The sequence below is a fragment of the Prionailurus viverrinus genome, chromosome A2, assembly GCF_022837055.1.
Source record: "Prionailurus viverrinus isolate Anna chromosome A2, UM_Priviv_1.0, whole genome shotgun sequence".
NCBI classification, from domain to species: domain Eukaryota; kingdom Metazoa; phylum Chordata; class Mammalia; order Carnivora; family Felidae; genus Prionailurus; species Prionailurus viverrinus.
This window is the reverse complement of record NC_062562.1, coordinates 12209145-12236864: the sequence shown is the minus strand read 5'-3', so window position 1 is coordinate 12236864 and position 27720 is coordinate 12209145. Positions and strand designations below refer to the sequence as shown.

Here is a 27720-nt window from a genome sequence, read left to right as displayed (position 1 = left end):
AGCTGCAGAGCCTGAGGCCCTGGCTTCAGCTTCCTAGACAAAGGAAGACATCTCGAAGATGTTGAAAGGACTCAGCAGTTTGGGTGCCAGGCCCAGGTCCTGAGTTGGCCTCCGCCCTGCAGGGTGAGAGGTGACACGGTCCTCTAGGCCGCACTTTCTGGGATAACTGCCTCCCAGGCTGCCATCTGAGGAGCCAGAGCAGTGAAAGGAACTTGGGGTATGAAAATCGGAAGGCACCTGGCACCCGAGTCTCGATGTTGAGGGGATGGCACTTTTGGGGATGCCATTGGGGAGTGGCCAGGATGCCCCACTGTGGGATTGCTGTCAGACCCAAGCTGCTGGGACTCTTTGTCGCGTGGTCAGGGATGGGACGTGGCCCCTCCCCCTCAAGCATGTCCACATCCAAAGGCTCAGAGCTTGATGGGCCCTGCCCCGTGGCTGAAGGAGACCAGGGGGAGCCAGTGTGAGTCAGGGGCACTTTGGAGGGCTGTGAAAGAGAAACCGGGGTTCACCGGAGGCAGGAGAGCAGCCTGTGCAAAGGCACAGAGGTGAGGGAAGGCAGAGTTTGGTGTCTGAAGGAGCAGAGGAATAAGGGGCGGTCCCAGAGGCAGGAGAGCTGGGCAGAGGCTGGCTGAGGGAAACCTGCACCAGGGAGACCACAGGGAGGCCTAGGTGGGCCATGGCCACGGGACCCCTGCCCAAGCCGTGGCTGACACTGACAGGAGATTAACCCAGTCCCTCACAGGGGAACCGGGGCCACAGAGACGAGGGCAGGGGTGCCACCGGCTCTCACTATCCCATACACTTTGAAGCTGAAGTCTATTCACTAACCATCAGTGACACCACGCCACGTGCCTGCCTAGGTCAGACCAACCCCTGAGACTGGGGATTCCAAGGAGTCTGAGAGCCTCTGGGGACTCAGTCCACCACAGCACCACCGAGAGCAAGCTTGCATCTTGTGAGCACCTGCCTTGTGACCACAGGGACTCAACACAGGCGTAAATGCCACCCAAAGCTGGGAGGAAAAGCCCCTTGGCCCCACAGGGCACAGCTCGGTGGTGACCCCCAGAACCTTCCACCGTGGGAGGTGCCGGGCGGCCCAGGCTGGAGCAGTCTGGCTCAGGCAGGGACCTCCACGGTGATAATCTGGTGGCACCCCATAAAGCCTGGCATTCCTTCCAGCTCCACAGCCCAACCCCTCACCGCCCTCAAGGCTGTAGCACTCAGCTTCCAGGCCACGGCCCCCACTTGGGGCTGGTGGGTGGGGAGAAGCAGCGTTCCCCCTGGCCTCAGGCCCAGTGTTTGAGGCCTCAGACCTTCTGCCTGGAGCCTAAATGCCCTCTACGTCTCCAAGCTCGGGCCCAAACCCAGCCTGGCTGACAGCCCGCCAGTGGCTGTGTAACTTGCTGACCGACAGCTCCAGGGCTGGGCATTCCTCAGAGCTCCATGTGCCTCGTCTCTGAACCAGGGGCACTCAAGGCCATGCCACCTGGGCGGTCTCCATAGTGGCCGGTGGGCACACCACCCTGACTCAAGGCATCCAGGGTGTGGGGCTGACCACAGTTATGTCCTTGGCAACACGGACCATCTCTCAGGGGTGTCCTGGTCCTCTGGGACACCTTGACAGGTGAGGCATGGGGGGTGGGTCCAGGCAGGTCTTGACTCTGAGCGAGGCGGCCACAGCAGGCCCGTGAGAGAATCCAGTGGGTCCCAGGGCCCCAGCATGTGGGGGGGCCCTCTTGGCTCCTCTTGGTGGTGATGAGACGACTCTCAGTGACTCCGTCCTCTGGGGCTGAGGCATACGGAGCCAAGACGCGAGGTCGAGTAGGAAAGATCCTTTTATTGGGGTGGACACGGAGCACGCACTAGTCCATGATAAAATGACTTAAGAGAAAGATCCGGAAATGCCGACTTCTCCCCCTGGCACACATTCAGAGCAAAGCCTGGGCACGACACAGGTCCAAGCCAAGTCTGTAAGGCCCGGACTGGAGAGCAGGAGCAGAGAGAAGGACTCCCACGCATGCTGCCGGGCCACAGCAGGGCCCCGGCTCTAGGCCCTTGCAGACACGCTCTGGTTTTTCCGGAGGAGAACTGGGGGCTTGTGGGGGCACAAAGGGGGTTCTGGGGGGGAGGGGTTGTGAATAACAATGTTTTTTAAAAAGCATCTACCAACATCACACTACTGGGTCTGACGTCCCCTTTAACCATCGCTTGGTACATTTTACAGCATAAATAAAAACTCAAGGAAAATAAATACATCGGCTCCTATGAGGTTGGAAGTGGTATGGATTGTAGGGCGGGGGGTGGGCCGGTGGGGGGCAGGGTGGGGGCGCTTACACAAGGCGGGCGGGCGAGGAGCAGACAAGACAGGAGGCGCCTGTGGGGAGCGAGAGTCTTAAGTGTCCTCGTGCATGTCCGGGCTGTCGGTCCGTGCAACCTTGCGGGGGGGCGCCGAGCTCTCACCCTCAAGGTCCACTTGCTCCTGGTCTCTCTTCTTGGCGGCGTTCTGAGAGGCAGGGCAAAAGGGGGGGGGGGGGCACGTAAGTCTTCATCTGGGTGAGCCCCTGAAAACCTGCTGCCAGGCCTGCAGCTGGGCACTCAGCCCAGGGCCTCCCCTGCCTGCCGGACCACCCCGGGCTAAGCCACAGTCTTCGGGACCGCCAGCTTCAGACTGCCAGGTATTTCCCGGGCCCTGTGAGGAGTCACCACGGCCGGCCATGACCCACGCTCTGCACGGAACACTCTGGGGAATAAGCCACCCAGCCAGAGGGCAAAGAGCACCCATGAGCCACCCAGGGAAGGCGTGCATTGCCACAGAAGAGGAAAGCAGGCCTGTGTGGGAAAATCTCCTTGCCCCCACGGTGGGAACCCAGGTCTGCCGGGGCTGGGGAGGAGGACAGGGTGGGCCACGCAGCTGAGATTTTCAGAGCAGTCACTTCATCATGGGGTCCTCCTCCAACCTCACCCACAGCAGGCCGCTGTCTGATGCTCAGTGTTAGGCAAAACCCCCCAGACTGACTGTGTTGCAGAACGCACGCGAGTTTTCATTAAAGAAAAAGAAAAAAATGTCCTGTGTAAAAAGGCAGCCTCGGGATGGGGGTGGCAAGACCTTTCACTGCAACTACACCCTGTTGTGTTGCCTGGAATTTTTTTTTTTTAATGTTGTTATTTTTGAGAGAGAGAGTGCGAGCAGGGGAGAGGCAGAGAGAGGGAGACAGAAGATCTGAAGTGGGCTCTGTGCTGACAGCAGAGAGCCCAATGCGGGCTCGAACTCACAAACCACAAGATCATGACCCGAGCTAAAGTCAGACACTTAACCGCCCGAGCCGCCCAGGCGCCCCATATTGCCTGGAACTTTAATCATGTGACATTTCACCATTAAACAAAGATTTTCGGCAATAACACTAAAGTCTGTTTGCTGCCCAGGCCATGCTGGCAGGCTGTGGAGAGCCAGGCCTCAGCGGCAGTCAGGCCTCTGTACCTCCTGACAAGCTCCTACCCATCCCTGAACGCCAGAACCGTATGGCCTTGGCATGCCGTTCACTGCTCTGAAATGCTCTTCCCTCCCCTAGACTGCCTGGCAAACTGCTATTCAGCCAGCCACCAAACATCCCCCACTCAGAGCCCCTCTGCTGGCCATCACCGTTGCCATCAGTTCCGGCACCTGACCCCAGGCACCTTACCTTTTTGTCCCATTGCTGATGTAGGTAGCGCAAAAGGATGTTTGTCTTTTCTGTCACAATGACTGAGGAGAAAAGGCGGAGAAAGTTGCAGGAAGAGGCTGCAGATGGCCCAGCCCCCACCCGGCCTGCGCTGCCCCTCCCAGGACAGGCCCTCGCCCCTCCCTGGTCTCCAGCCTGGCTCTGCCTGGGTGACTGCGTGGGGACTCCGAGTCTGCACCCCCAGCACGGGAGAGCTCGGGAAGCCTGGTGTTTTTGCTCCAACACACAGCTACTACCGGGGGCCTGAGCCGGCTGCTCCAGCTGGGCCCCTGCTTCCTAGGGAGCCCCGAGACCTCCGCCGCACTTGGGGCTCCACCCTCAGGTCGGGGAAGGAAACCCGGCACACGGGTCCAGGCAGACCAGGAACACAGACCTACCCAGCACAGAACCCACCCAGCAAGGTCCAGGTAGGTTCCTTTCACAATTAAAATAAAACACAACCACGATAACCTTCAGGTCGTCCTGCTCTGCGCGCTCTGTGCCTTTCTCTGTGGGCCCCTCCACCTGGCCGCCCCCCTCCCTGAGCCGCCCACCCCAGGCTGGGCGGGGACCCCTCCCCACAGTACGCGGCTCAGGGTCTGCGACGCGGTGCTGGCAGGGGACACCCAAACTCATGGGAGGTGAAGGGGAGGGGGCCGGCGAGCAGCAGATGAGGGCTAAGGAGGGCCCCCTCGGGGCCGCATGTGGACGCCAGCATGTGGAGATCAGGAGGCTCCCGGAGAAAGCCAGGCTTCCAGCTGCTGACAGGCATCCCGGAGCTCACCACCCACACCGCCCTGGGGCCCTTCCCCTCGGCAGCCAGGCTGAGACAGGCTGACAGAGGCCACTTACTCTGTTCAGATGGGTACTCCCGCGTGGGCAGGTAGACTGAGGGACGACGGTTCTGCAGGAGAGTCGGGGAGTGAGGAGAGCAGGCGGGCTGACTGGGGTCCCCCACCCCTCACCTGGGCACCCACCCTCTCACAAAGACAACAGTGTGCAAGGATGTGGGCGGGGCTGGGCTCGAAGACCAGCCTGCGTTCCTGGCGGGACCTCGACGGTGTGTCCACGTCGTGCCCTGTCCCCGCCCCCCCCACCCCGGCAGCTCCAGAACCACTCCCAGCGCCCGGAACGCGTACTCACCGAAGCTTTGCACACAGAGTCGGCGTGAAATCGACTAAAATTGCTTTTGTTGTAGACAGGCAGGCCTTTCAAAAAATCTGCCTAGAAGACAGGGAAGATGGTAAGTGAGACAGGGCAGCAGGTCGGGCCATCCCTGGGGTGCCCGTGGGACTGGGCTTCTAGCTGACTTCCAGTTTCCTTCCTCAGGTCCTCCCATGACGTTTTCCAGAATGCACCCTTAAGCTGGCTACCTGAGGTGCACACTGTTGGGACCAGAAAAAAGTAGCCCTGGGATAAGTGAGCGTTCTCTTCTGGGGTCCTCACAACAGCCCTGTAACCAGCTGAGAGGGGGGAGAATGGAGGCTGAGCAAGGAACAGGGCAGGGAGTCGAACCCGGGCCCAGACCTTCCCTCTGTGCTTGCTGAATATTAAACACCTGGTCTCGTTTCCACATATCCACCTTGACAGAGACCTGGGATGGAAAAGGGCTTGGCTACCCTAAAAAACCCTGTGGGCCAGAGTGACTGTAAACAGGGGTAGGGGAGCAGGGCCCTGGGTGAAGGGGAGAGGGCAGCCGGGACACAGGCTGCTGCTGTACGGACACGGGAACCCAGGGTCAAATGAGCTCCCAAGTCCTAAGAAAACTCAGAAATCCAAGTCTTAGCACGCCGTCACCAGGTTGTTCAAGGTGGCTGGGCTTTTCAGAAAATGCTGTGTGGACCGAAGCAGACAGGTCTGAGAACAAGAGTCAGCTCAGGGGTTGCTCCTGGGGTCCACCGAACTGGAGGCCGCTCCGCGAAGGGAGAATGGCCCGTCCATGGCACGGAGCCAGGCCCGTGCGGCTGCCGGGAGCCAGCACCAGAATTCATTCACAGCCCTGACCTATCGAAAGTCCTTCTTCTCTGACACTTTGGCATGAGCTGGGCAAGAAAGGGTGAGCTTTCTGGAGGGGAAAGGCCCTGATTCTGGGAAGGAAGTGACTCTCAGCCATAAGACGGGGGCGATAAAGGCCAGTGAGAGCCAGGTCCACCTCAGGAAACTGAGGCACGAGAGCCTGAGGGATGCTTGGGGAAGGATGATGGCCAACAGTTTGGGGTGACTTCTTAGCAGAACAGGAGGGCGGCACTGTCATCAAGACTGGAGTGGGGCAGGTGGGCAGGGGTTCCTCACATGGCCCACCAGGGGCTGGAGTCACCCCATAATAAAGACGACGAAATGGAGGCAGAAAGGTCACATGGTCTTCAACTGCGTTCACCCAGCCCCACCAAGAAAACAAGAAACCAGATTTTACCCAGGCTCACCCAACCTCAGAGGCCAAGCTCCTTGTTTACATGACATGCCAGTGCCTCAGTTTCCCTTCCTGAAAACCAAGGCCTCAGAGGCCCTGCAGGTCACATTAACCCTCCCTTGGGAGATCCATCCGCATACCTGAGCCAGAGCTCAGCAACGTCAGGGAAGCAGCTGTCCAGGTGATGCCCCCCACCCTCTAGGGCAGGTGAGAGCAGGTACCTCTGTAGGGCCCAGCCCTCCCTCTCCTGGGCCCTAGCGAGACCTCGGCGGCACGGACCAGCTAGGGAAGCTGGAGTGTGGGTCAGCCTCCCTCACCCACTCAGGAGGCGTGACGTCTGGGTGACCCACTGCCCTGGAGCCAGCTCAAAGCCCCTCAAATTTGCCTCCTCCATCCCAGGACCCCTGCCCCAATTCCACCCCAGACGGCGGAGCCAAATTCATCCATCCAGCAAGGTTTTCCTCAGGCTCCTGCTATGTGGCAGGCCCTGCACCAGGCAGCGGGGCCCTGGGGGGAAGGCACAACAGACCCGCTCTCGGCCCTGGGAAGCACGGAGTACACAGGGACACAGGTGAGACTCGAAGAACTGATGAGTGCTGAGTGGCCATGAGGACAGGGTGTCGGGAGGGGACTGTGAGACCCAGGACAGCACTGGGGAAAGCTGTGACTGATTTGGGGGCTCAGGAAGGGCTGCCCAGAGGCAATGATGCAGGCACTGAGACCTGAAGGGTGACGAGGGGCTCCTGTCCCTGCTCAAGCCCCTCCAAAGCCCTGGCTCGGCTTGGCCCATGCTGTCCTCCTGCCACAAAGCCCCTCCATCTGTGCTGGTCCTGGGCCACCCTCGCAGAGTGCCCCTCCCTTCTCCATGCCGGAAACACCCACCAACCTCTCTGCTCAGCTCCAAACCCCCTCGGCCCCTTCCCTCTCCCCACGCCTTGAGAACCTCTGCTAGAGCCAAAATCACACCCCGATGAGGTCACTCGTCTCTATGTCCATCTCCCTCGCTGGACTGGCTCCTCCCTGAGGGCAGAGGGCAGGGCAGGGCTGTCTCCATCCTGGACCCCTGGCAGGGCTCACATGGAGCCAGGTGGCGGAGTGGTGAGAGGTGCAGAAACCCCACAACCTGCACTCAATCCTGGTCGGGCCCCTCATTGGCTGGGTGACCTGGGGCAAGTGGCCCCCCAGCCCGGGAAGGAGTTTCTCCAGAGCTCCCTTGAAGGCCAGCTGTTAGCATCAGTGTGTCTGTGCTGAATAAATGAATGAAGATGGGATGACCGGTACTTCCTGTCAGCCAAGCAGGAAAACAAGGCCTCGGGCACAGGAGAGAAATCCTCACGCCAGCCGGCCAAATCCTAGCCAAAGCTGGGCCCAGAAGCTGTGCACCTGGCTCAGCAGACAGTCACCGACCATGTGTGTGCCATCCCCAGGCAGGCAGTCCACCAGTGAACCCACCCAAAGAGAGAGGAAAAGAAATAATGTGCCAAGAGAGGAGAGACAAGGGGCCTCCTGAAGTCAGGAAGGGCTCCTCTGAGGGGGTGATGTTCACAGGAGAAAGAACATTCCAGGCAGAAGGAGCAACAGATGCAAAGGCCCTGGGGTGGAAGGGACTCAGAGTGTGGGGACATGAAAACAAGGACAGTGTGGCTGGAGCTGGCAGAAGAGATGAGAAGAGTAGAGATGAGATCACAGAGGTAGACGGGGCCTTGGGGGCGAGGGGGCAGCTGGGGTCTCATCTGGGTTACAAGAAACCCCCAGAGTGGGGCACCTGGGTGGCTCAGTCGGTTAAACATCAGACTTCGGCTCAGGTCAAGATCTCACGGGTTCCTGAGCTGGAGCCCCACTTGGGGCTCTCCGCCTTCAGCGCCGAGCCTGCTTCAGATCCTCTGTTCCCACCCACGCCCGCCCCTCCCCTGCTCAGACTCCTGCACAAACTTTCCCTCTCTCTCTCAAAAATAAATAAACATTAAAAAAGAAAGAAAGAAAGAAAGAAACCCCTAGAGTATCTTATATGCTAGAAAGTGGTATAATGAGGTTTACATTTTAAGTTACAAGCTCGCTCTGGTTCTGGGTGAATTACAGGCTGCCGGGGTGGGGGGGGGGGGGGGTGGGCAGGATGGAGGTAAGGTTACCAGGGAAGAGGCTGGGGCGGGGGTCCAGACAAGTGGTGGCAGGGCCTAGACCAGGGTAGGGAACTGTGGACGAATTCATGATGCATCCTAGAGGCAAAGCCATCAGAACTTCTTACGGACTGGACGTGGGGGACGAGATTGCAGCAATGAATCAAGGGACAACACCCAGGCTTGGGGACCCACATGCTAAGGACCCACTTTCCCCTCTCCTACTTCTTCTGCCTATCCCTCACCACATCCCGTGGGTTGTGGGCTCGGGCCCTGGGTCCAGGGACCACGGGGTTTTGACTTGCATCACCTGTGTCAGCTCTGGGGTGGGGGTGGGGCCTTCAGCACAACTCTGATGCCAAGTCACCATCCCCCTCTGCAGGCTGGGGGACGGACCCCAAAGAACCACTACAACCAAAGCCAGGATGATGAGCGCATGGCCCAACCAGCTGGCATTATTCCCACCTCAAGATGAGAAGCCAGCTGGGAGAAGATGTCACCAGCCCCAAGTCACCCAGCTCATCTGTTGAGCGTTCACTGTCCTAAGCCCTTCACGAAATCAGTTCTCTCAATTGTCACAACTCTATCAAGTCTGGACTACTGCTACCTCCATTTAACGTAGAAAGGCCTGGGATCGGAGAGATGAAGTTGCTCCCTCCTAGGGGCAGGTCCGGGCCCGGAATCCGGGGGGTGGGATCAGGGCTCTGGGGGACCTGGGCAGTCTGTGATGTCGCACTTCCTTTGGCTACAAAGCCCCACATGTCACGAAGTCAAGCCCCCTCCCCCGCCCCAACGCCCAGGCCAGCTTCCCAAATCCTCATGAACTGGAGACACCCAAGCCGGGGAAGCTGAGGACAAGGCCTGAAATGGGGGGTCTCGGGAGACCCCATCCCCACCCCCACCGATTTCCGGGGGAGCAGCGACCCGGAAATGAATGGGTTGTCAGGGCCTGGAAGCCTACATGGGGTCAGGGGTCGGAGAGAAGGAGCTGGGGTGGGGTCAGCAGGAAGCTCACAGCAGGGTCCCGAGGTTGAAGGTTATAGGGCAGAGCGAGAGGCGGGGCGGGGCCTGAGGGGGCCGGGCTGGGAGGTGAGGGGCTTCAGGGATTACTAAAGGTGGGTGGGCCCGCGGCGCCATTTTGTCGAACGGAGGGGGAGTCCGGGCCCGGCAGCCTCTCTCACCATCTTCTGTTTCCTCCGTCGCTGCCTCAGCCACCGCCTCAGCCACCGCCGCCGCCACCACAGCCGCCTTCTTAGCCGCCGCCGCACAGTAACTTCCAGCCACGGCACAGCCCACACTGATGGCGCCGCCGCCCCCCCTCATTGGCTTGCACTCTAGCCCCGCCCCAAGGATAGCGGCCTCTGCGCGCTTCCATTGGCCAGATCCCACTAAGTCACGCGTCCATTGGCCACCACACCTCCTCCTTTGGTGGTCAAGTTCGGTTGAGGAAGCAAAACCCCGCCCGGGAATTGGAGGCGAAGGCGCAAAATCCGGAAGTGGGCGGAGGCCGTGCCCCCGAAGTCTCTTGGGATTTGTAGTCCACAACTCCGGGAGGTTCCGCTAGTCTCTCGACTTTCTAGCGTTTACTTCACTTTTTCTTGTGGTGGCTCATGGAGTTTCCACAGCAGCCCCGGAAGACAGGGACCCACCGTAACACTCCCAGCCTCCTCCCCAGGGTCCTAACCTGTTAACAGATCTAAACTGTTCCGCACTTGCTGCTTAATATCTTTCAACCGACAGCTCAGATTCTCTTGTCCAAATGCCCCCGTGGCTCCCCAGTCCCCCAGGGATGCAGTCCCATCTCCCTGGCCCCGAATTTTGGAACCCTCCGGCATCTCTCAGGCACCTTTTATCTTGACACCTGGGTCTAATCCCTTCTCCCTTTGGGCCCTCCCAGATCCTGGTACTTCTCCCAGGAAGCCTTCTCTGATTTCATTCTTCCCAAGTCTAAGCCAGGCACTTCCTCTAGAGTCCCACAGCCCTCGCAATCCTCTCAGCCCTGACTCCGCTGTCTCCGAGCTGCCTGGGTACAAATCAAGTGCTCCTACCCTGCCCACCAGACTGATAGCCTGCCAAGGACAAGGACCCGACACCCAGTACATAGGAAATACTCAGTAGTATTAAGTGGAAACTATGAAGTATTATTATTCCAACAACACAGCAAAGGAGAAACAAGCACCTCAATTCATAGAAGCCAAATGAGCCTCAGAGGGTTAAGGCCTTTGCTCAAGGTCATACAAGGCATCCCCAAGAAGCAAGTGAATTCCAACACCAACCCCCTCCCCACAAGCCTCCCCAGACCTGTGGAAAATTATGACAGGTAGAAGACAAATGGAAATTCGGACATTTATTAGACACTTAATGATATTAAGGAACAACGTTAACCATTTTTTTAGGTGTGAAAAGTTGTTTTGGTTAGGTTCTTAAAAGGCCTGTCACCAGGCCTGGAGTGTTTAAAAAGGCTTTTTCTAGAAGAGATGCATTCTGATATACTTACAGAAGAAATAACCCGATGCCTGAGATTTGCTCCAAAATAACACAGGAGGGGGCAGGTGGGTTGTGGGTAACTGGTGGTCAGAGCTGTGTACAGAGTACACGGGGTTCACTGTGCTATTCAGTGGGCTGTTGCCGTGTGTTCAAAATTCTTCCTAATTCAAAAATCGTAGAAACGGACTAGGTCTGACTTCCTACTCCCACTCTCAGTCCAGCCCCAGACTTCTCCCCCTGGGCCAACCCCACAATTTGAGGTGCACGCTTGTCTGAGTCGTCCGGGCTCCCCACCAAAGCAACAGCAAGAGAGGTCCCAGGAGAGACAAAGGCTTTAATGGGGGTCCCGCGGTCGGCGTCGCAATCCTCAATGGCTCAGAGACTTCCGGCCTTTGTGCATGCGGCGAAGGATGACCCGGACGCCGGCCGGCGTGCTCAAGCGCCGGATCCAGCCGTGTTTGTGCTTGCGTTTGATGTTGCTCGGCTGATACTCGTTCCCGCGCGCCTTTCCCCGGCTCTGCTGTGCGGCGAGGAGTCCCCAGGCGTCGGGGAGTCCCAGCCAGGCCCGGGGCTGGAGCCACCTGCGGGGGTAGAGACACGGTGCGAAAGGTCAGAGGGGGAGCTCTGTGACTTCGGCGTGACGCTCAACCAGTCTGGAGCCTCGGCTTCCCTATCCGTGCCGGGACGGAGCCTGGCTGCAAGAGGCGCTCCATAAAGGCGCAAGGCGTTGGCAAGTCATGTTGTCCGTATACAGCTGGCACCAGCGCCGGACACCGCCGTTACTTCCAAATTTGGGGAAGGATCCCCGTAAGGACTCACCTCAGGCGGCCCAACTGGCGACCTAGGGATCCGACCAAGAAAGCCATGTCCAGCCGCACGTCGCGCGGTCCACACGCCGGCTATTCCAAAGCTTATAGGCTCTGCCGCTGCAGTGCGGAAACTTATGGGAAATGTAGTTTCTCCTACAGCGGAGCCCAATGGCCACCGGGTCCTCCTGGAGTTGCAGTTCTGCGCCTGCGTCCCATCTGTGTGCGCGTCCTTGCCGGCAAGGGAGTGTACTTCTTCATGTCGACCAACAGGTGGCAGACGAACGGCACCCGGTCGGCATGCGCCTGCGTACAAGACGTTGCTGGGAGCCGTCGTTCCTTCTCCCGTCGACCAGCAGAGGGTGCCGGGAGGTGACCGTGGGCGCAGCTGGGGGCAGCCTCAGGAAACGGCTGGTTGATCCTCCTTCCCCAGCAGGAGGCAGGCAGATGGCACACAGCTGGCTGGCAGCATTTCTAAGGGCCCAGCCAAGTCTCTGCTCTTTGGCGGGGTGCCCAGGAGACCTGAATTGATGTTGGCCGGATGTCCTTGGGGTGGTCCCTGCTCCTCTCGGGGATTCAGTTTCTCAGTGTAAAACTCATGGCTTTCAAGCTTGCCCTTGGTGGTGGCTCCATTCAGGCCCTAGAAATTTTTTTTCTAATACTCATATCCGAGCCCTTTCCCTTCTCACACAGCTTCTATGGCTCCCCATTGCCCCACGAAAAATACCCAGCTCCTCTGGCAAGCATATGAAGCCCTCCATACACACACACACACACACACACACACAATAAATTTCAGCGACACTTTCCAATGCCTGATGTTCCCCTATTCATCTCCCCCATCCCCATTCATCTTTTAAAATCCTCGGATATTTTCCTCTTCCCCAACCCCCTCCCTCCCTTTGGCCCAACCGTGCCCCCGTATAGCTCTCCCCAGACTCTCCCAAAAGCCCAGGGACCCCTCAAGGGCCAGGCTTGGGGCTGAGTCGCTGCAGGCTCCCCAGAATCTCCCAACTTGGAGGGCCCAGAGAGGGGCGAAAGGGACTGTTTACTGCATGAATCAACTGTAGTCTCCCAGGAGCACCCTGAGTGGGCAAGAGTGGGTGGTGGGACCTAATCCAGCTCTGGCAGCAAATTCCAGGAGCTGGGAGTGGGCAAGGAATGGTTAACCCCTTGTCCTCTGAAGTGCATCCTACCTGCACCATCACTTAGCAAACCACTACTAAGTGAGTAGTATTATACTACTAAACCAGTACAATAATCGTGTCAATAATGTATTGAGCATTTATCGTGCTGGGTGTTTTTAGCTGCATAGCAAACTCAGGGGATTAATTTCATAGAGAAATAAGGAGTCTCAGAAAAGTGGCTGGCCCAAGGTCACATATCAACAAAGGGCAGAGACTGAATTTGAACCTTGGGATCTCTGACTCCAGCTGGGACCACGGAGTCACCGGTTAAATTGACCAACGGTTAAACTGGCTCGTCTGTGAAATTCCAATTCATCTGTTTAAAGGTTTAACGAATAATAATTTCCGGGACTTGATATCACAAAGCCGTGGTTTTAAGTCCACTTCTGCCCTACAGTCCCACATCTTGCCTTGTGACTTTGTGCCCTTCATGAGCCTCAGTTTCCCGACCTGAAATTGGAAAGATCTGGGAACCTCTAGAACAGAAAGGTCAGCACAGAGAGAGGACCATGGGGCCCCCTTTGGAGGGTACAGGGCAGTTTGGAGGCAGAGGCTAGCCGAGGGGATCCTCTTCGCAGTAAAGGGCTCCAGCTGCTACCTCCCAGGAGCTCCGCAGACCCCAGTTTGGGCCCCCTTCTCGGCCTTGGGGCCAGGCCCAATCCCTCCCTCCACCTTGTTAAGCCCCTAAAGGGGGCGGGGTCGTTACTTCATGAGCCCGCCTCCATCCCCGAGCTGCGGCCTATGATTGGCAGTCTAACTAGGCCAGGTCGGTTCATAGCTGTGATTGGCCGAGGTGCCTGACCGTCGGCATGCGGCCCTCCCCCACCGGAGAGAGAATTAAAGGGCCGGCTCTCTGAGCGGCCGCGGGATGCCCCCGCGCTGACCGCCGTGGGCCCGAGGCTGCCCGCGTAGACGCGCCTGGGTCGACCCCGTGCCACCATGTAAAACGGCGCCGCAGGCGGACGCAGGATTCTCCGCCCGGGACCCCTCCGCCCTGCCCTGGGCTACGGGGCCCTCGATGAGGTGAGCGGGGAGTGGGCTCTGGGAGGGGGGACACGAGGTCCCCGGGGCTTCCACTTCGGAAGGGGGTGTGCACAAAGCCAGTGCTCGGGCTCTTAGGAACCCACAGAGCCCCAGTGGCCTCAACCCCGCCGCAGGGCTGACTAGCAACGGAGAGGCAGGGATCTGCCTCTGGGGAGGGGACCTGGCGTGGCGCATTTGCGTCCCCCTCCGCAATCCAGGGTTGGGATCTCAGTGGAGTGAGAGGCGAGACCTGCTCCCCCTCTATCATCAAGTCTGGGCCATCACAGGCCGTGCCTTTGGCGTGTCTTATCCCCAGGGCTCACAGGATGGGGACGGGGGTGGGGGGGAGGGGTTCGTCCCATCTCCAGGCCCTAGACAATGGGGGTGCGCTGCACGGGTATCCCCCTTGAGTTATGTAACAGCCTGTGGTTGCCATGGACACGGAGGGGGGGGGTAGCCCAGGGAGCAGGATGGAGGCCTGGAGGCCCCCAGGGAGGGTTTTACCTTCTCCATCCTCATCACCTTTGGGGATTGTGTGTCAGACCCCCCAGAAACCAGAGCACTGACTGGGGGTCGGGGGGGGGGGGGGGGCGCGTACAGAGTGTCCGGGCTTCAGCTTGTCCCTCTGTGAAACAGACCCAGTCTGGGTCTTGGGGAGCTGGACAAGGCCTTTTGGAGCTCAGTCCCTAAGTCCCTCCCTGAGGGCCTCACCTTTCAGGAGCCAGGTTCAGAGGCCTGGGATGGGGGCTCGCTGGAATCTGCACCTTTTTAGATGCCTTCAGAAGCATAAAGTAAGTTAGTGAGAGTGTGTGCCTGAATGGATGGATGGATGGATGAGTGAATGAGTGAATGAATGAATGAATGAATGGGCTTAGGAAGCCATAACTGCTATAATACTCAGCTGGGGGGGGGGGGTCCTCATTTGCTACAATGTCTCCTCCTCCAAGAAGCACCCCCTGACTATACCACCTTCCCTATGGACACCTCTTGGGGTCAGCCATAGCCAGGTCCTTCTCTCCAGGATAGACTAGGTTAGCCCAGGAGGGTGGCCAGCCACCATGCAGGCACTGACTAGACTAAACATCTTGGTGCTTGACTGGCTGTCGCCCTCCAAACACTGGGGGCCAGAAGGTACCTCCTAGCGCAGCTCACCTGCCCCAGGTGCAGGGATTGGGTGCTGTGGGGGTGGAGGGTTCCTCATGTAGATGACCCCTGAGATGGATGTGGCCCCACTTCCAGGACACGCCATGCTGACCGGGGTGACCGACGGGATCTTCTGCTGCCTACTGGGCGCACCCCCCAACGCTGTGGGGCCGCTGGAGAGCGTCGAGTCCAGTGATGGCTACACCTTTGTGGAGGTCAAGCCTGGCCGTGTGCTGCGGGTGAAGCATGCCGGGCCTGCTCCAGCCCCCAACCCACCTCCACCACTGCCAGATGCTGCCCAGGGGGACCGGTCTGGCTTGGTCCGCTGCCAGCGCCGCATTACCGTGTACCGCAACGGGCGGTTGCTGGTGGAGAACCTGGGCCGGGCACCCCGTGCTGACCTCCTGCACGGGCAGAATGGCTCCGGGGAGCCGCCGGCCGCCCTAGAGGTGGAGCTGGCGGACCCGGCAGGCAGTGACGGCCGCTCGGGCTCGGGCAGCGCCGGAAGTGGCAGCAGTGGCCGCCGGCGGCGAACCCGGCGCCCCAAGCGCACCATCCACATTGACTGTGAGAAGCGCATCACAAGCTGCAAAGGTGCCCAGGCCGATGTGGTGCTCTTTTTCATCCACGGTGTGGGCGGCTCCCTGGCCATCTGGAAGGAGCAGCTGGACTTCTTTGTGCGCCTGGGCTACGAGGTGGTGGCACCCGATCTGGCCGGTCACGGGGCCAGCTCCGCGCCCCAGGTGGCCGCAGCCTACACCTTCTATGCGCTGGCAGAGGACATGCGCGCCATCTTTAAGCGTTACGCCAAGAAGCGCAACGTGCTCATTGGACATTCTTACGGGTGAGCCGACGCTGGGGCGGGGATGGGGGTGAGAGATGGGGGGGCGGGGGGCGGGGGCGGCCAGGACGGGACACCCCCTCGCCAAAACGCTGCTTCCTCTCCTTGAAAAAAACCTCGTTAACATCTGTAACAAGATAGGGATTGCCGCCACTGCTATCGTTTCATATTGTTTTAAAGCAGTGTTTCTCAGCCCCGGCACCGCTGGTATCTTGGGTTAGGTCTTTCTTCTCTGTGAGGGGCTTTCATGTGGCTGTTGGATGTGTGGCAGCGGCATCCCTAGCCTCTACCCGCTGGTTGCCACTGGCGCAACGGCCTGGTGACGTTCATGACAATCTGAAGCGTCTTCAAATATTGCCCCGGGTCCCCTGGCCGGCAGAATCACCCCTGGCTGAGAACCACTGTCTTCAAGTTCAAAAAGCAATTGCTCTGAAGACCCCAAGGCCTCCAAGGAAGGGCTAATTAGAATCCTGTAAAGTCTTTTTCCAAGGACGCAGGTTGCTATAATTTTCACTCTCCCTTAAAGGGGTGACAGATAATACCATCTAGCATTTAGGTGAGTGCTCACTCCGTTGGAGACTGGACCTTGGTGCCTGATCACTGCCAAGGGGTACTCTTCTCTCCTTTTTCTTTTCTTTTTTTTAATAATTTTTTTGAACGTTTATTCGTTTTTGAGAAAGAGAGAGAGCGTGAGCAGGGGAGGGGCAGAGAGAGAGAGGGAGACACAGAATCTAAGCTGTCAGCACAGAGCCTGATGTGGGGCCCAAACCCACAAACCATGAGATCGTGACCTGAGCCGAAGTCGGACACTTACTGGACTGAGCCACCCTGGCACAGTTAAGCCCACCTCACTCTTGATCGTATCCTGTCCCTCTTTCCAGCAAGGGTTGGCAAGTTTTTTCTCCATGGGCCAGAGCGTAAACATTTTAGGTTTGCAGGACGTATGGTCATCTCTGTTGGAACTTTACAACTCTACTTTCGCCATAGCAAAAAGAGCAGCCATAATTGTAAACCAATGGGTGTGGCTGTGTTCCGGTAAAACTTTATTTGCTAAATGTACCCAACGGTGAACTTAGTTACTACTTTACAAAACAGAATGGCTATAGCCCACAGGAACTGGGCCGCTGGGGGCTCTCTCTTCAGGCTGCACCTCTCCCCCTGCATAAGGCAGGCTGACGTGCCACGTTCAGAAGCTGAAGACAGACTATTCTTAAAGGGAAGGGATACATAGGAAACAGGGACCTTCTCTGGGAAACCAAAGGATTTCATCGGATTGCTTCCTTAACACTTGACAATAAGTAACTCTTACCCCTTTGGGGGTCATGGTGGCTTTGAGGATCTGAGGAAAGTTCTGGATTTGGATCTTCTCTCCAAAAAAGAATTTACCCTCAACACATATATAGTTTTACAATTTGGGGGCATTTCAAATGCCACACCCATCCCTCCCATCCAGTGCCCATGGGCCCCCGGGGAGGAATGTTGGCCCTCGAGGACCTGCCTCTGAGTGAGGGAGGGCATTAACTCCCTCACTTACTGCATCCTGCTGACTCCCACCCTTCAACCCTCCCCACCACCCCCCTCCCCACCGACAGTGTCTCCTTCTGCACGTTCCTGGCACATGAGTACCCAGACCTGGTGCACAAGGTGATCATGATCAACGGCGGGGGCCCCACGGCATTGGAACCCAGCTTCTGTTCCATCTTCAACATGCCCACGTGCGTCCTGCACTGCCTGTCACCCTGCCTGGCTTGGAGCTTTCTCAAGTGAGTGACCCTGGCCCTGGCCGACCCTGGCATCTCCCTGAGTTGGGTGGGAGGGGGGGGGCTGTACTGCTGGACTGGCATTGGGGGACACCCCTGGTGGCCCAAGCTGGCATGAGGGCTCCAGGAATGCCTCCCCACCACCAGGGCCGGCTTTGCCCGCCAAGGAGCCAAAGAGAAGCAGCTGCTAAAAGAGGGCAACGCATTCAATGTGTCGTCCTTCGTTCTGCGAGCCATGATGAGCGGCCAGTACTGGCCTGAAGGTGATGAGGTCTACCATGCTGAGCTCACTGTGCCCGTCCTGCTCGTCCATGGCATGCACGACAAGTTTGTGCCGGTGGAGGAAGACCAGCGCATGGCTGAGGTAGGGCCTTGGCACCCTGGCCCCCACACCCTGCAGATCCCCCTGTGTGTGCACCCCAGGTGGACTCTGCCTTGTGCTCCAGCCCCAGGAAACTGAGAGCTAAGATTAAGGGAGGAATCCAGAACGTGGGGCTGCCCTGGACAGGTATTAGGTTATGTGCTTTCCCCATTGCACATCAAAGGTGCTCTTTACCACTGGGGTTTGTATAAGTGACCAGGGATGCAATACAGAATTCTGGGAGAGGGTGGGCCAGAGGATCTTTAGGTCAGAGACTACCAGGAAAGTGTTGTGGGATCCCCAGCACTTGGAATAGCTCTGGACGAGCAGTTCTGAACCAGCAAGGATTCTGGCCCCTGGGGGACATCAGAAATGTCTGCAGCCTTTTTTTTTTTTTTTTTTTTTTTTTTAATGTTTATTTGCTTTTGAGAGAGAGACAGAGCACAAGCCGGGGAGGGGCAGAGAGAGAGAGGGAGACACAGAATCTGAAGCAGGCTCCGGGCTCCCAGCCATCAGCACAGAGCCCGACACGGGGCTCGAACCCACCTGAGATCATGGCCTGAGCCAAAGTCGGACGCCCAACCGACTGAACCACCCGGATGCCCCTGAAATGTCCACAGACTTTTCTGGTTGCCATGAATGGGGAGGAGGGGCTTTTGCCATCCGGTGGGTGGATGCCAGGGATGCTGCTCAACATCCTTTGATGAACAGAATGGCTTCACAGTAAAGAATGATCCCCTAACAAGTGTCAGGAATGCCAAGGTTAAGATTCCCGGCATGAGAGACCTTGCCTTTCTGTCTGTCTCAGGGATTATCACCCAGCAGTGAATTTGCTCCCTACGGACATGAGGCAGTGTCTGGAGGCTTTTTAAAGTTGTCACACTGTGGACTGAGGGGAGTGAGACACTGCTAACTGGCATCTAGTGGGTCAAGGCCAGGGACGATGCTCAACATCCCACAGGGCATGGGACACAGCCCCCACCACGGAGAATGATCTGGCCCTAAATGTCAGTAGTGCTGGGGTTGAGAAAGCCTGCTCTGGACGTATCGTAGGCACCTAATAAATGTTGAATGAATACTGAGTCGAGCTCCACTGGGGCGGCAGGCAATTCTCTGCGTCCAGCTTGGATGGAAGTAGAGGGATGAAGGGTAGAGCATAGGAGGGACTTCCTAACGCTGCAGGCGTGGTGTGGGGGTGGGCTTGGGTGCCCCACGAGGCACCATTCTACGTTGGCCGCCCTGAGCCTGTGCCCCTCCCCGCAGATCCTGCTGCTGGCCTTCCTGAAGCTCATTGATGAAGGCAGCCACATGGTGATGCTGGAGTGTCCGGAGACGGTCAACACACTCCTCCATGAATTCCTGCTCTGGGAGCCCGAGCCCTCGCCCAAGGCCCTGCCCGAGCCCCTGCCCGCGCCCCCAGAAGAGAAGAAGTAGCCGCTGGGCCGGCCGGGCATCGGGCATCACTTGGTAAGCCGCGGAGCAGCAAGAGGAAGCCAGGAGCAGCCCCACGTCCGCCGCGCGGACCACCTGGGCGGGCTGTTCGCTCCGGTGGGCGGAGTCAGGGTAGGGAGACGCCCCCAGGCCGGCTGGGTGGGGCACGGCATTCTCCCGAGCCAAGTGGATACACCGCTCTCCGCTTCCATCCTGCCGGACCCATCGGTGTTTGGGGCCGCAGCCAGAACCCCCGTGGAGGATGACCTTGTACAGAAGTCCCTGCCCCTCAACGCCACGGCCGAGGCAGGCCCCTCCACCCCCTCTCTGTCTTCCGTGTCAGCCGTGCTTGATCCTGGGACCCTCGGGGCCCCGCCTCATTGCCCGAGACCCCCCCCCTACCCCCCATTTCTTGGCGCTGGGAGCTATTGTTGCCCAAGGGAGAGGGGAGGGATGGGGGGGCTGGCGCCACTGAACCTGCACATCTCAACTTGTAACTCAATAAAAAGAAGCGACAATCTGAGTCTCCGGACCTGTGCTGGGTGACCGCAGGGCAGGGTCGTCCTGAGCCTGAGTTTCCCCATCTTGCAGGCTGGGCTGATGAGGGTCCCACCCACTCAGAGATGAACTGCAGAGAAGTAAGGGCGTTGGCTGTCCAGGCTTACTTCCCGAGTTCTCCCTCCCTCCTCAGAATGCAGGGGCTTCTTGGGCAGTATTCCCAGAGCAGAGACAGGTGGTGAGCTCCCCGTCCTTGGAAGGCAGGAGGCCGTCCAACTGAGGTTCATACAGCGGTTAAGGTGAGGATCAGTAGATGTTGCGTGGGTTGCAGTAGCCATAATTGAGTGCCACGTGTATACAAAGCTCTGTGCCAAGTGCCTGACACCATGTTCGTTGAGTTCCTTTTATCCCATGCTACAGGGCAACTTGGTACCTTTTACTCTCCATCCACCTTATCTTCCAACTTGGTTCAAGGCCACTTTTGTCGTGAAGAATTTTTATGTTGGAGCCAATGAATCTGTCTTTTTTCATTTTTGGCAGAAGGATTTCTTCTATATTTTCTTACTTTTTTCTCTTTAGTTTATTTACTTATTTTTTTTTCAACGTTTATTTATTTTTGGGACAGAGAGAGACAGAGCATGAACGGGGGAGGGGCAGAGAGAGAGGGAGACACAGAATCGGAAACAGGCTCCAGGCTCTGAGCCATCAGCCCAGAGCCCGAGGCGGGGCTCGAACTCACGCGAGATCACTCGAGATCTCGCGAGATCGTGAACTCACGGACCGCGAGATCGTGACCTGGCTGAAGTCGGACGCTTAACCGACTGCGCCACCCAGGCGCCCCTAGTTTATTTACTTATTTTGAGAGAGAGAGAGAGAGCAGGAGCGGTGGGGGGGGGGGGGGGGGGGGCAGAGAAAGGAGAGAGCGAGAGAATCCCAAGCAGGCTCTGCGTGATCTGAGCTGAAATCCGGAGTCAGATGCTTAACTGAGCCATCCAAGCGCCCACTCCTCTATATTCTTCTCTTTTTTTTAATGTCTATTTTTAAGAAAGAGCCAAGGCACATCTGCGCACACTTGAAGGAAGGAGGAGCGGAGGGGGAGGAAGAGGGAGAGGGAGAGAGAGGATCCGAAGTGGGCTCTGCGCTGACAGCTGAGAGCCCCACGTGGGGCTCAAACCCACAAACCCTGAGATCATGACCTGAGCCAAAGTGATTGCTCAAGGGACTGAGCCACCCAGGCGCCCCTCCTCTGTATTTCCTAATGTGTCTCGAGGCTTGTGTGGACGGTGAGGGGAGAGCATTGTCCCTTTAGTTACTGCATCTTTGGTCCTTTCCCCACTGGTTTGTGAGCCCACCTTTAGTTTCGCGTGGGGTTCTGGTTGAGACAGTGTTCCCCCCTAGCAAATTCTGGAGACATGTTTTATTGCCACAACTGGGGATGGGAGGAAGTGGGTGGAGCCCAGGGATGCTGTCTTGACATCCTACAATGCACAGGACGGCCCCTACTGCAAAGAATAATTTGGCCTCAAATGACACTAGGGTCCACCTTGGGAATAGACAAAGCCCATCTCTTTGGGGTCTTTTTGGGGGGTGGGGGTGGGGTCTCTGGATTCTTTCCCAGTGACATCTTGGTGAATTCCTGGGCATATGGCACACTTTTCATTGCTATCACTTTACCAAGAGACTTGGGTCTGGGAGCCCTCCGGGTCTTCTTACACGTGAGGAACGAGAAGCTTAGAGAAGTTTCTTTGGTTCGGTTAAAATGGTTGAGTCCCCCCACTCACACACAAAATGGTAGAGTCCGACCCACTCCAGAGGCCCGGCCCCTAATTACCACACCAGCCACACCCCACGAATAGCCAGGGGCTCAGCCCGCAGGAATCCAGGCGGGTGGGAACCTCAGCGCAGGTTACCTCCCGCCCCCTTCAGGACCTGGTTCGCTGAGCCACGATGATGGGCAGGGGAATCAACCCAATGAGGCGGCGGATCCTCCCAAATCTAAATACACTGAAAGCTTGAAGAAGCTACTTCTGGAAACCAAAATGATCCCGCCAACACCTCACCAGGATGACAGCTTGGCATTTACTAAAGCTCTAAGCATATGTGAAGTCTGATGTGGTACAGCATCGCCAGGAAGTGGCGGTTAGTTATTCCGTTTTATGGTGGAAGAAACAGTGGCAGAGAAACAATGTCCGGAGGCCCGAGTTGCACAGCTATCCTGGGGAGGGCTGGTCGCTCACCCACACCCTGTCGACCTCCCCAGCTCTGCCCACATATCACCACACACAGCCGGCCCCTGGAGAGCATCATGGCACCTCCCTTCCCCAAGAGACTTTCCACCAGGGCAGACGGGCTGCCTCTGGCTCAGTGCCGGGCTCTGAACCACATATTGCACTGCATGGCTTCGTTTACTCCCATCTCCACAATGACCCTCTGAGGTAGCACTCCTCACTGTCCCCACTGTACAAAGTAAGGAAACTGAGCCTCAGAGCGACAAATTCCTGGCCCGGGGTCCCATAGCCGGGAAGCAGAGAAATCTGGCTCTTGACTTGGGCAGAGTCCGCCAGTCCATCCCTCACGTGAGTCCCCTGCGTCTGGGAGAAAAAAGCGGACTGTACAGACGGGACCAAACTGCCAAAGCGTTAGCATGCTCTGAAGCACTAGAACATTCCAAAGAACTTCTGCTTCCTTATTTGTCCTCCTCCCATGACAGGAAGCTCATTACGTCTCCAGCAGGTCCATCTGTAACAAAGTCCTCCCTCAGCTTGAGGGGGGGATATGCCATGCTGCCTGCCCCCCCACCCTCCGGGCTGCGTGCTGGAGATGGGGGGCTGATGTCAGCATGGGGCAGCTGAAACATTCAAACACCCCGATCTCTACCTAGGCTGGACGGTCAAGTCCCCAGTACTCCGCCGCGGGCCTGGATGTCCTGGGGCCGCAGCTCTCGCTCACCCTCGGCCAAGAAGACAAGGAGGGCGCGGTGCAGCAGATGCACCCCCAAGCGGCGTCGCCGGGTGGGTGGCCAGCTTGCCACCACTCCATAGCAGTGTCCTTGTCTCTGGTTGGTCAGTGTCTGGATGCCTGGAGAGATTAGGGGTGAGGTCACAGGGGCATCCTTGGAACCCCCTGGCAGAAGTGACGGTGAACCCACTGCATATTACCCTTAAGCAGGGACAAACCAAAAGAGCAAAAAAATGTGCACATGAAGGTACACAGTTGGCGCTCAATAATTGCTCATTGGCTGAATGAATGAACAGCTCTGAGAGGAAAGGGGTGAGGGAATCAGTAGATCAAGTGCCCCTCATATGACTCCCCCCACCTCACAAGTCAGGCACCTACCTAGAGCATCCACAAGACACGCCTCTCGAGTATAAGCCTCCACAGCAACCACATGTTGGAAGCAATGCAGGGAGACAACACCACGACCACTGGCCCAGATGTCCAAGATCTGGCGCACTTTGGGGCAGGCCTAGTGGGCCAGGGTGGGGTCAGGGACTGTCCTCCAATCCCCTCCTTCCTTAACCTCCCCAAGACCCAGCTGCCCCTGCCATGACCCTGATCTATATCCTCACACCTGCTTTCCTGGCTGTCGACGGTGGCTGAGGGCCTCCCAGAGGTGGACATCTGGCCGGGCCCGTGTCCCTTTCCCCACATAGAAGATGGCATGGACAAAAGTCCGAAGGCGTTCAGCTGGGGTCAGTGAGAAGGCTCGGGCTGGCAGGTCCTGAGTCTCCCTGGATGAAAGGGGTCACTCAGAGAAGAAGAAGTGATGACAGTTGCCCCAGAAACAGTTTCTAAGTTCGCAAAGCAACTCGAATCCGAGTCCAGTGAGCCCCTTCCGGGGCAGAGAGCGGTGGATGCTCTCCGAGGACACTCAGCAGCTTGAACGGGGTCTAACCAACCTTTTATAGATAAAGGAGCTGATGACCAGACAGGGCTGGTGCCCCTTTTAAAGATACAAAGCAGGGGCACCTGGGTGACTCAGTGGGTGAAGCACCCAGCTCTTTGATTTCGGCTCAGGTCGTGATCTCACAGTTTGTGAGATCGAGCCCTACATCGGACTCTGCACTGACAGCGCAGAGCCAGTTTGGAATTTTCTCTCTCCCTCTCGTTCTGCCCCTCCCCCACTTGCACCTCCCTCTCGTTCTGCCCCTCCCCCACTTGCACGTGCACATGCACTCTTTCTCTCTCTCTCAAAATAAACAAATAAATATTAAAGGTACAAAGCAAAGGGGCGCCTGGGTAGCTTAGTTGGTTGAGCATCTGGCTCTTGATTTTGGCTCAGGTCATGATCTCACGGTTCGTGGGTTCCAGTCCCACGTCAGACTCTGTGCTGACAGTGTGGAGCCTGCTTGGGATTCTCTCTCTCCCTCTCTCTCTGCCCCTACTCTATTTGCACTTGCTCGCTCTCTCTCTCTCTCTCAGAATAAATACACTTAAAAAGAAAAGGATACAAAGCAGACCAATCCCAGAATTTTCTATCCCTGCCCCAAGTACCTGGGGTCCAGCAGTAGATACGTGAAGCTGGACTTCACGACCCCCTCCCTCCACCTTCTCTTGGGGTCCGGCCGCTCAAACTGCTGGGCAAGCACATCCTCATCTGCCTGGGCATCTGGGATACAGCCTGTCCGCAGGGCTTCGGCCAGCTCTGGGCTGTGCCCTGAAAAGTCTGAGCCTGGGGCGGGCAGGGTGTGTGTGTGTGGGAAACTGAGTCAAGGCAGACAAATGAAGGGGTTGTTCCCAGACATAAAGAATAAAGGGGGGAGGACCAAGAGCCAGGGGTCTCCAGGGATCCCTGGAGGTTCCTTGGACTCTGGATGCCCAGAACAGACTAACCAGGAGCAGCACGGGCTTCTTCCAGCCGTCGGGGGTGGTACATCCGAGTGAAGGGTGTGATGGGGCCAGGGTTCTTGCCAAGTGCTCGGAGCCCTCGAAGTACCTCCAGGTCTGTCATGGCAGGGACTGGAGGGCACCAGCGAGAGGGGGCAGGGTCCCTGCCCCCTGTGGGGCTCGCCTCATCCTCTGTCAGCCAGAGGGCAGCCACATCACTGTCGAGGGACAACTCTTCGTCTTTCAGGAAGTGAACATGGGGGAGTCCAGGCAGTGGCTCCCGAGGGGGGCTCTGCGCAGGGCTCCCATCGGGGAGGGCTTGGGGGGAGGGGGAGGCATCTGGCGAAGTCAGAGTCAGGGCCTGCAGACAGGTATTTAGTTCTGCCTCCCTGTCTGCCGCAGCAGCTCGATGTACCAGCTGTGGGGTACCTGGGGACCTTGGCGTCCTCTGGGAAGGTCGAATAGTAGGCATGAGTCTCTGCTTGGTCTGGCGAGATGACCTAGCCCAGGAGGAGGTGTGCGGGGCTGGGTCTTCAGTTCCAGAAGCTTCAATCGCAGTGACAAAGGAGGCATCTGAGCTGCAGTCCCACTGTCCTGGGGGGTACTCCAAGCTGCTATCCTTGTCAGCAATCTCAGGGCAGGCCAGGTGGCTGGGGAGTCTGGGGCCAGCTTCCAGGCCTATGTCCCTGCCATCACTTCTGCCCAGTGCTATGAAGCCCAGCGTCACATTGGGAAGTCCAGAGGGGCTGGCGTCCAGCCCCTTTCCCCAGGGGCTTGGGCCTGAAGTAGGGGATGAGAGGGAGGGTCAGAGAGGAAGGGTGAAGAGAGCCAGAGCCAGAGATGGGGGTTGGATCAGACAGAAAGAGTCGCAGGGAGGAGGGAAAGAAACGGAGGCAGACAGTTTACCAGCCGGCCGCACCGCGTGTGAGCCAGAACCAGAGAGCGGTCATCAGAGAGACACGCAAAACTAGATCAGAGATTAAGCCCCGAGGACGCGCAGGCGCCACCCACCGCCAGGCTCGGGCTCAGGCTCAGGCTTCTGGCTCTCTGCCCGGGTCCGGGTCGATGTCTTCGTCCGAGTCTGGAGTTCCCGAAGGACGTGTGCGCAATCCTGGTGCCCCTGCTGCTCCGCCAGGTCCAGCGGCCCGAGTCCGTCCTGCGGCGGCTTGGTCAGCAGGGGGCACCCGAGGCCCTTTTCCCTCCCTTCCTCGCTCCCTCCGGGTCCGCCCCGCCACTGCGGGCGCTGGGCTCCCACCTGGTCGCGCAGCGTCGGGTCCGCTCCATGGCCCAGCAGCAGCTCCAGGCCGCGGCGACAGCCCCAGGCGGCAGCCACGTGCAGCGGCGTGAGCGCCTCGACCGATCTGGGGCAGGAGCGGAGGAGAGGTCAGCGGAAGAGGGAATGAGATCTCCGCCTCCGGACCCCGGAGACCGGGCTCTCGGCCCCCTATCTCCACCGCCCCCCACCCCACCCCCCAGCCTGAGACACCACTCTTGGATCCTAGACACTGCACCCTCGGCCAGACTCAAACCTCTGCTCTCTGACCCTAGAGCTCCTACCTCCACATCCGAATCTTTGATCCCTACTTGGCCCGAGCGCAACCTCCCATCCCACCCTCAATCTGGCACCGTAGCCCCCGCCCTTGGATCTTTAGGAACCCGCCCCCAAGTCCCCAAGCCCCACCCTTGGGCCCCGAGTCTCCGCCCTCGGGCTGTGAGATGCCCTCTCCAGGACTCCCAGTTCTCGCCCTTGGATTCGGGAAATCCCTCCCCTGCGCGGATCACTCCGCCCCGGGTACGGGCCCCGCCTCACCGAGCGTTAGCATCCCCGCCCCGGTGCAGTAGGGCCTCCAGGCAGCGCAGACCGCGCGAGTGCCGGGCTCTGGCCGCCAGGTGCATGGCTGCCACGCCATCCGCGAGCACCAGGTTGGGGTCCGCGCCGCGGCGCAGCAGTTCTTCCACGGCCCTACGGACTGGGAGGTCAGAGTGGACCACGACCCTCGCCCCACCCCCCCGGCCCGCCCAGCCCTCGCCCTCACCGCGGCTCCTCCTCCCGCAGCGCTGCCCGCAGCCGCCGCGCCAGGCCGGCCGCCGCGGCCATACCCGGGATGCCCCCGGGCCCTGCCGCCTTGCCCGTCAATTTCGAACTTCCCGCGGCTCCCTTGTGCGCACGCGCCGCTCCACCCCTCGCCTCCGGTCTCCGGATGCCTCCGGAGCGTAGTGTCCCCAGCGGAGCGGAGCTACGGCGCACCCGCGTCCACATCAGGGTTCGGGGCTTCTAGTGCCTGCGGGGGCCCGCGACACCGAGTGGCGCTCAAGCAGGGTCTGGGGCCGCCGATAAGGACCCGGGCGGGTGGAGGCCACCGAGGGTGTCATTATCTCCTCTCAAAAGCGGGGAAATGTGAACGCACCCTCACGGAGGAGATGGAGCTGCGTCCCGGGCCCAGAGGTGCCCACATGCCACTGTGTCTCCAGGAACGTTTTGCCCAGGCGGGCTCCACCGACGGACACGACCCAGATACCACGTCAGGATTCAATTAACAGCTCCCACCTCCATCTCCGTGTCGCCCGTTTTCACTCCTGGGGAAACAGGAGTCCGTTACTTTGGAGTGCCGGCCGCTGAGGGCCTTCATTTTCCCCTCTGCAAAATGGGAGAATCCCTTCCAGGCTGGTGTGAAATTGAACGGGTTTCACCACAGGGATCTGGTACACAGGTGCCCAATAAATGCTCATACGGAGGAAAAGCTGGGTTTTTTGTTTTTTTCTTTTTTTAAATATAAGAATCTAGCTGCTAGGGGCACCTGGGTGGCTCACTCCGTTAATCGTGGGACTTCAGCTCAGGTCATGATCTCCTGGTCAATGAGTCCGAGCCCCTTGGGCTCTGCACTGACTGCTCAGAGCCTGGAGCCCTGCTTTGGATTGTGTCTCCCTCGCTTTCTGCCCCTCCCCCACTCATGCTCCGTCTCTCATTCACAGTCGCTCAATATCCAGGTAGATAATTGAATCGTAGACCTGTTGTGTGTCTCTGGTCTCCCTTTCTCTGGAAAAAACCCCTATTATTTCTTGAAAGAGCAGTAATCCCGTGGCAGAACAGAGGCATGGCCAACCGGAGCATCTCACAACTCTGGCCC

The 27720-nt window shown here is 58.3% G+C and overlaps 4 protein-coding genes across 16 annotated transcripts; 1 reads left to right on the top strand and 3 right to left on the bottom strand.

Moving 5' to 3' along the window:
• Nucleotides 1–1820: 1820 nt before the first annotated feature.
• DDA1 (DET1 and DDB1 associated 1) lies at nt 1821–9530 on the bottom strand. Of its 2 annotated transcripts, none has more exons than XM_047838790.1 (5): nt 9410–9530; nt 4845–4925; nt 4554–4605; nt 3684–3745; nt 1821–2506 (listed from the first exon to the last, which is right to left on the bottom strand). In XM_047838790.1, exons 1-5 carry the CDS (start codon nt 9410–9412, stop codon nt 2396–2398), a joined length of 309 nt encoding a protein of 102 aa, XP_047694746.1. In that variant the 5' UTR covers nt 9413–9530; the 3' UTR covers nt 1821–2395. The 2 variants fall into 2 exon arrangements, with proteins under 2 accessions (XP_047694746.1, XP_047694736.1); XM_047838780.1 differs by lacking the exon at nt 9410–9530 and adding an exon at nt 8836–8999.
• ANKLE1 (ankyrin repeat and LEM domain containing 1) lies at nt 4559–27330 on the bottom strand. 11 transcript variants are annotated; one of them, XR_007147781.1, is made up of 11 exons: nt 27001–27330; nt 26403–26555; nt 25604–25953; nt 24599–25372; nt 24260–24437; nt 23337–23496; nt 23102–23231; nt 22715–22843; nt 21826–22356; nt 21440–21446; nt 4559–4569 (listed from the first exon to the last, which is right to left on the bottom strand). XR_007147781.1 is itself a non-coding variant. In XM_047838642.1 (10 exons), the coding sequence occupies exons 1-9, from the start codon at nt 26688–26690 to the stop codon at nt 22656–22658; spliced, it is 1896 nt and encodes a 631-aa protein (XP_047694598.1). In that variant the 5' UTR covers nt 26691–26705; the 3' UTR covers nt 22214–22504; nt 22643–22655. The 11 variants fall into 11 exon arrangements, 5 of the variants coding, with proteins under 5 accessions (XP_047694598.1, XP_047694589.1, XP_047694623.1 ...); XR_007147780.1 differs by lacking the exons at nt 21440–21446; nt 21826–22356; nt 27001–27330 and adding exons at nt 17933–17938; nt 26629–26705 and having other exon boundaries at nt 22512–22843; nt 25604–25748; nt 25848–25953; XR_007147778.1 differs by lacking the exon at nt 27001–27330 and adding an exon at nt 26629–26700 and having other exon boundaries at nt 21849–22356.
• MRPL34 (mitochondrial ribosomal protein L34) lies at nt 10561–12331 on the bottom strand. The gene is made up of 2 exons (XM_047838804.1): nt 11535–12331; nt 10561–11296 (listed from the first exon to the last, which is right to left on the bottom strand). The coding sequence occupies exons 1-2, from the start codon at nt 11579–11581 to the stop codon at nt 11083–11085; spliced, it is 261 nt and encodes an 86-aa protein (XP_047694760.1). The 5' UTR covers nt 11582–12331; the 3' UTR covers nt 10561–11082.
• Nucleotides 12837–19790, top strand: ABHD8 (abhydrolase domain containing 8). 2 transcript variants are annotated; one of them, XM_047838760.1, is made up of 6 exons: nt 12837–13731; nt 14450–14522; nt 14971–15718; nt 17308–17478; nt 17623–17839; nt 19100–19790. In XM_047838760.1, the coding sequence occupies exons 3-6, from the start codon at nt 14979–14981 to the stop codon at nt 19268–19270; spliced, it is 1299 nt and encodes a 432-aa protein (XP_047694716.1). In that variant the 5' UTR covers nt 12837–13731; nt 14450–14522; nt 14971–14978; the 3' UTR covers nt 19271–19790. The 2 variants fall into 2 exon arrangements, with proteins under 2 accessions (XP_047694716.1, XP_047694723.1); XM_047838767.1 differs by lacking the exon at nt 14450–14522 and having other exon boundaries at nt 13500–13731.
• Nucleotides 27331–27720: the final 390 nt, after the last annotated feature.